Below are 6,841 nucleotides of genomic sequence, written 5' to 3'. Positions count from 1 at the left end.
CCCCAGGCAATGGGGCTCAGGCTTTGGCTTTGGCCCTGGGTCCCATCAAGTCTAACACCAGCCCTGGAGACCCCATTATAATGGGGTCTCGACCTACTTTGGGGTCCCAACCCAGTTTGAGAACCGCTGGTTTAGAGGTAGGGCCTGTAGGAAGTGAAGTGTTGGTTGGGTCTCTTGCCCACCCCTTCAGTTAGCCAGTGTGAGTGCTGAAAAGGGCTGGCTTGACAGACCTGGAGCCCCTGTATCCTGCAGGGGTGACCTGGGGCTGAAGAGGGGAGCCCCTCTCCACATCTACTCAGGCCTTGGCGTGTCTGTTGTTGACAAAGGGGTGATTGCAGCAACTGCCCCTTCACATGGACACCTGGCCCCTGAGACAATCAGTCCTTGCTTTGATTCATTGTTATCACTGCCCCAGCAGCCCTGGCTGTGCTGGGTGGACCCTGGGCCGCATCTGTGGGCTGTGAGCTGTCCTCAGAGCATTCATGGTTCCAGCACGGGTGTCCCATCCCAGAGGGCACCCAGAGCACAGCCTGGCAGAGCTTGTCAGACCACGTGGCTAACTCCCTAGTGACTGAGGAGAACTCACCCCACTCCAGCGACAGGAGCCAAGTGCCGCACTGGAGACCTAAAGGAGGGTTAGTGATGGCGGAGACGGTGCCTCTGGACCAGCAGCCTCCCGTGGGCAGAGCACTGCGAGGGGGCCTGAGGCCTGGCACCCAGAGGAGAGGGCTGCAATGTGGGGAAGGGGGCAGGTCAAAGCCAGACCTAGTTCCATGGAGGATGTGGAAGAGGAAGGCAGGGGCAGGCTGGCGAGGGGGGCCGCCCAGCGGGACTGTAAGATCAGCAAGGACAGACACAAAGCCAGAGAGCTCCAGAGGCTGGAGCCGTAGGCGGGGGGGGAAGTCACAGCCCCCTGGACAAGCGCAGGTGGTCCGTGGGCGAGGGCTGGAGAGCAGCCGGGCTGCAGGGCGAGCCCAGGGGAGCGGGGGGCCCCTTGGTCCCAGCCGCTGCGGCCCCACGGGGGGCTGGGGCTAGCTCCGGGAAGGGCGGCGGGAGCAAAGCTGAGCAGAGGCGTGGCCGTGGAGCCGCCAAACCAGCCGGGCGGCGAGGCTGGCCCCGGGCCGGGGGGGGGCGGTGGCCGAGCCGGGGGCGGGACGGCTCCGCTTCTCGGCGCGTGGGACGCAGTCCCGGGCCAGCGAGCGGCCACAGCTGCCCTGCATCGGCCACCGGCATGACAGCCGCTGTCCTGCGGGCAGAGCCGCCCCTCGCCCCGGCGCCCCTCGGCGTGCCCGGCGAGCTGCCGCCTGCGGCCGCCGCGGACCAGCAAGCGGCCGGGCAGGCGGGAGATGCGGAGCGCCCCGGGCAGAGCGAGCCGGCGGCCTGGGGAGGCGAAGGGGGCGCCCGGCCGGGGGCCGCGCCCTGGCCCTCGGGAAAGGCGCCCAGCGGGCCCCCGGAGCTGGGGGGCGAGGAGGGAGCGCGGGAGCCTCTCCTGGACCAGCGCAAAGCGCCCGCTGCCTGCGGCCCCCGCACCGCGCCTCTGGTAGCGGGGCCCCTCTGCCCGGCGTCAGCCCCACTCAGCCCGCTGCCAGCGGCCGGCAGCAGCCCCAGCCCGGCAGCTCCCCAGGGGCAGCCCCGCCTGGAAAGGACCCCCAGCCGGAGCCGGAGCCTCGCCCGCGCCGGGGCGGGCGAGCAGGCCGCGCCGGAAGCGGGCAGCGCCGAGGAGGAGTGCCCCATCTGCACGGAGCCCTACGACCGCGGGCGGCACTCGCCGGCCCTGCTCAACTGCAGCCACGTGCTGTGCCGCGACTGCCTGCGCGCCATCCTGGAGCGGGCCGGCGCCGCCGACATCGGCCGCGTGCGCTGCCCCCTGTGCCGCCAGAAGACGCCCATGCTGGAGTGGGAGATCCGCAAGCTGCAGGAGGAGCTGCTGCTGCTGCACGCCCAGCCCGCGCCGGCCCCCGCGCTGGCGCCGCCCGCGCCGGCCCCCCTGCCGCCCCGGCGGCCCGGGCTCTGCGGGGCCCTGGAGCACCGCTTCCAGGTGCGCTTCCACACCAGCCGCACGTTCGGCTGCCTGCCCTGCCTGCGCTACCCGCCCTGCCTGGTCAGCGGCCTGGGCGGCCTGCGGCGCCGCTGCCGCTGCTGCTACCTGCTCTCGCTGGCCGCGCTGCTGGCGGCGGAGACGCTCAGCCTGCTGCTCATCTTCCTGCCCATCGGGCTGCTCGTGCTGCTCTTCCTCATCCTGGACAAATAGCCGCCCCCACCCCGGGGGGCCCCTGCAGCCAGGCCAGAGCGCGGGGAGCGATCGGTGCAGGCGCGGGGCTCGGAGGGGGCGGCCCTGGGGGTGTTCCTACCCCCCTCAGGAGGGCTAAGTCGCAGGTGTTCAGCCCCGGGGAGAGCCCTGGTGTCCTGGCCAGCATCCCCGTGCTCAGGCCCGCTCTGCCGGCCAGGAGAGACAGCTGGGCTCAGTGGCAAGGCCTCATTAGCCCTGCCTCAGTTTGCCCCTTTGGGCTGCAGGGAAAGCCCTTCCAGCCGGGTTGGGCTTCTGCCACAGCTGCTGCTAAGATCATAAGAAGGGCCACACTGGGTCAGACCAAGGGTCCATCTAGTCCAGTGTCCCGCCTTTCGACAGTGGCCAATGCCAGGTGCCCCAGAGGGAATGAACAGGACAGGGAATCATCAAGTGATCCATCCCCTGTCGCCCATTCCCAGCTTCTGGCAAACAAGCTAGGGACGCCATCCCTGCCCATCCTGGCTAATAGCCATGGATGGACCTATCCTCCATGAATGTATCTAGTTCTTTTTTGAACCCTGTTATGGTCTTGGCCTTCACAACATCCTCTGGCAAGGAGTTCCACAGGTTGACTGTGCATTGTGTGAAGAAATACTTCCTTTTGTTTGTTTTAAATAAAAGGAAGTATTAAATAAAAGGAAGTAGAGGACCAGCAGGGCCCCCCTGGGCACTCCATGCCAGTGCCCGTGCACAGGGAGAGGGGCAGGGATTCTCTGCTCACAAAAGGGTCCAGACATGCGCTAAAGGCAGGAGGTGCCAAGCTCTGACAAATCTAGAGCAGAAATGGAGGCCACGGGGCCAGCCAGTCCCAACGCAGAGTTTAAGCTGTGACCCAGGGCAAACAGTACCATGCTCCTGCAGCCCGCCCACATCAGTCAGTGTCATGGGAGCAGAGGTGGGGCAGACGCACTGAGCTCACGGCAAGGCAGGGCTGGGCTGGCCAGGGGTGGTTCGTGCCTGGTTTCCTCTCTTGTTCAGTCAAAAGATTCTGTTTCCTCAAGCTCAGACTGTGAAAATACAAACGATTGACTTGAGAAGCATCTGTCTGAGTGCAGAGCCCGTGAGTGCGACAGAAGGGACTGGCTGCAGTTGGCAGCACAGGGGTGGGTGCTCTGCAAGCTTTCCCTGTGCTCCTCATCCACAGCCCAGTTTGGGTTCCTCCCCCTCCCCCCACCACTGCCCCTTCCTCCTACCCTACAGCCCCCTCTATCCCTGCTCTGGTCTTCCTTAGTACCAGCTCCTGCTTCCCAGCCACTGCCCACCATACTGAATTCTTTGGGGATCTGGGCAAAGGGATACTGAGATCCACCAAACTCCTTGCCCGGGTGACCAGGAAGGATTTAAACCAAGCATGGAAGGCCAGTGCGCTAGCCTTGAGCGGTGCCCAACATGCAGGGGGCCGAATTGCCAGCTGGGAGGCAACTGACTTCACAGGGCCAGGGGCTATGGCGTGTTCAGTGCAGTCTGGGACACTGCCAGCCACAGACCCCCCGTCCTAACAAACCCAGGCTGTTTGATGCAACCAGGCTGTAAAGCAGAGCAGCTCTTGGTTCCGTGTCCATGGTCTTGCTCCCAGCCCGTTGTCTGCTGCTACACAGGACCGGCTGGTTATTCTACCTGTCTGTACAGCTGGGCACTCCTCCTGCATGCAGCAGGCAGAGGGGCTTGGTCCCCAGCAATCCACGTGACCCAATTGCCCCATGGCAGGGACAGCAGCACTGGGAGACCTTGGGGCTGAACAGATGATGCTCTCCCCGAATCTCACAATTCTCATGCTAATGCATGAGCCCAGCACCCTCCCCTAGTCCCTGCTCTATGCCCCCCCAGTGCCGACCCTCAGATCACCTGAGGGGGAGGAACAGCTCTGAGCCTGATCCACCTGGGGAAGGGAAGCTCTGCTGAGCCGGGGCCCTTTTACAGTCCCTTTAGGGCGAGCTGCCCCGGCACTCTACTATGTGCACAGGAAAATCCTGGCTTCTGATGGGCTGCTGTTGATTTCCTTGGTTTAAACATTTGCAGCCAGTGGGTCACATCAGGTGCCCCCTCCCCCAGCCCTCTGCAGTGCCTTGGTGGGGGGAGGGTCACTCCAGGTGGCACCGATGGCTCTTAGCAACAGAAGGGCCAGTTAGCGCAGAGCCAACACCTGGAGCAGCCCTGCCTGGCCCCCAGCTGCTTGCTGGCCTCATGCTCTGCCTCCGCAGGCACCAGTCCCTGCCTGTGTCCTTCAGGCTCCTGCTTGCCCTTCCCTGCACAGAGATAAGGGAGCCGGCGCTGCCCGGCTCTCCCGCAAGGGCACGGTAATGTCAGAGCAGGGCCTGTTCCATGCCCCTGCACCATTGGTAGCGCCCCTGTGCAACCAGGGCTTTGTGAGAGTACAGCCCTCTGCCCGCAGCACGGGAACCTCCGCAGGGGCCCACCTGCCCAGAACCGCTGTGCCTTGCTTCAGCCTTCCTAACCCCCAGCCTAGGGCGGCACTCCCGCTGGGCCCAGGTTACACAGCAAAAGAGCTCCAGCTTGCCACGACCAGAGAGCAGCCCCCAGGCAAGGCTGGCCTCACGGAGAGTGGCCTCCTGTTGGGATGTGTACAGGCATCCCCTCTGCCTGAGCGCTGGATCCCACTCAGAACTGGGCCCTCCCTGTCGCTATGGGCCCTGCTGCGCGGGGCTGGCGGGCTCCTGCACAGGGAGCCAGCTGGGCAGGGATGCGAGGCCAGCAGGGCCACTGGGCAGGCGACCGGCCTGGAACCAGCCAGCTACTGCAGCAAACAGACGCTTTGGGGAGGGGGGATCAGTCTGGGGGAGATGAGCTCCTGGGAACTCACAGGTAGAGGACAGAGGGGAACTTTGTGCCCATCCAGTCTGAGCTGCTGTGCAACCCAGGCCAGGGACCCTCATGGAGCAATTCCAGCCTTGGGCCAAGCCCCCTGCTGGAGCCACAGCACAGTGTCGCATGTGAGCCATCCAGGGCTGGCCGTGGTGCTGGTTAGATCAGTGCAGGCCCCACCCATGGACACAGCCTGGGACAAAGGTGCCTTGGTGCCATGTGGTTTGTGGCAAGTGCCTTCATCCCAGCCAGGCCAGCTGCCTCACTCCAGGGGCTGCCCTCACCCCCAGCCCTAGGTCAAAACCTGGCTGGTTCCAGCTGTCAGTGTTGTGCCTAGCCCAGCTCTTGGACACAGGTGCAGGAGAGAGGCACCTGGTACACCCCAGCCCTCAGCCAGTCGTTCCAGGGTTAATCCTGTAACAAAGCGGAGCTGCCTTTCCCCTAAGGAAGGGCTCCCCCCCTGCCCCCAGGGCCCTGTCTGTGCCACCCCTCCCCACCAGCATGCCTGCTCCCCTAGAGCTGCAGTGGGTGCCGGGAGGAGCAAGGCAGTGCCAGCAAGGTGGGGTCTGAGCCTTAGCAACTCCCCAGAGCTCAAACCCGGCAGCATCCCTATGTTCCCGCCCACTCAGCCCACCCTGTGCTGCGGAGACCCTGCTCCCCAGGGGACCACAGGCACTGGCAGACTCTGCCCATCTCCATGGCATCAAGTCGGACACCCTGCAATGTGCTGGCTCCCTGGGGGCAGCTCCTCCCTTTTCCAGACCAGCTGGGAGCATTGTTAACATGCTGTTCCTGTCTGCAGAGGATTCACGCAGAGAAGAAACGGACATTCTTTCCAGCGGAGACCCTGGCTCTAGCCAGGCAGGCTGGGAAAGCACAGGAACTTGTCTTTAGGAGGAACAGCCCATCCAGTGCATTCCCTGCCCTGAGGGTGTGGAGAACCAGGTCTCTGGTCCTTCTCCTCCCCAGCAGTTTTGTGACTGCAAAGCACAAGAGAGGGCAGTGTTCTCATGGCTCCTCGGAGACAGGGGCACTTTCGGATTCCTGTCCTGGAGAATCTGGCCCCTGGGTTGGATTTATAAACACAGGGGCCCAGGTCCAGCCAGCCCGACCCCCTGAGGCTCCATTTCACAGCAGAGACAAGCAGCTGGGGGTTTATGGCTGCTGTTGTCCACACATCTATCCACAGCTCATTCTCAGGAGAGAGAAGCCAGTTCCTGCATCCCCTGAGGGGAGGAGAAAGAAAAACTCTAAGCAAAGTCCCCAAGCACTCCAGCCCCGGGAAGTCCATTCCTTGTAGCCTTTCTGAGAGCAGGCCCAGCATGCCCCAGGGAGAGCTGGCCGTGATCCAAGCCCCTTTAATCCCTCAGTTCCTCTGGGGCTGTGGTTCCACAAGGTCGGACACAGACCAGCGGTGAGTGGGTTTGGGAAGCGAGCCAAGCCAGCAGCGCCATTCAGGAGTGACGTGCCCAGCTCCAAGCTGAGCCTGGGACTCAGGGCAGCAGCTGCCAGAATTGCATGGCGTGGCTAGGTGAGCGCAACCCATGGATCTGCAGAACAAGCCACGTCTGATCACACCGCCAGGCGCAAGATTAAAGTTCCCAGTGCTTCCAGCAGGAATTTCCACAGCCCCTGGGAGAACAGGCAGCTCCCTCCGGCCAGATGGGCCAGTGCTGAGCTCCTGCTGAACTCTGCCAGCTGAAAGGGGGATGGCCAGGCCTGGAGAGG

General features: G+C 64.0%; 1 protein-coding gene across 1 annotated transcript; it reads left to right on the top strand.

The window, feature by feature from the left end:
• Positions 1 to 1,146: 1,146 nt before the first annotated feature.
• LOC311532149 (ring finger protein-like) lies at positions 1,147 to 3,319 on the top strand. The gene has a single exon (XM_084650366.1). It carries the CDS (start codon positions 1,232 to 1,234, stop codon positions 2,249 to 2,251), a length of 1,020 nt encoding a protein of 339 aa, XP_084506492.1. The 5' UTR covers positions 1,147 to 1,231; the 3' UTR covers positions 2,252 to 3,319.
• Positions 3,320 to 6,841: the final 3,522 nt, after the last annotated feature.

The sequence above is a fragment of the Lepidochelys olivacea genome (assembly GCF_965140295.1).
Source record: "Lepidochelys olivacea isolate rLepOli2 genome assembly, chromosome: 16".
Classification (NCBI taxonomy): Eukaryota; Metazoa; Chordata; order Testudines; family Cheloniidae; genus Lepidochelys; species Lepidochelys olivacea.
Note: the sequence above shows the minus strand (reverse complement) of the source record. Positions and strands in the feature narration are given on the sequence as shown.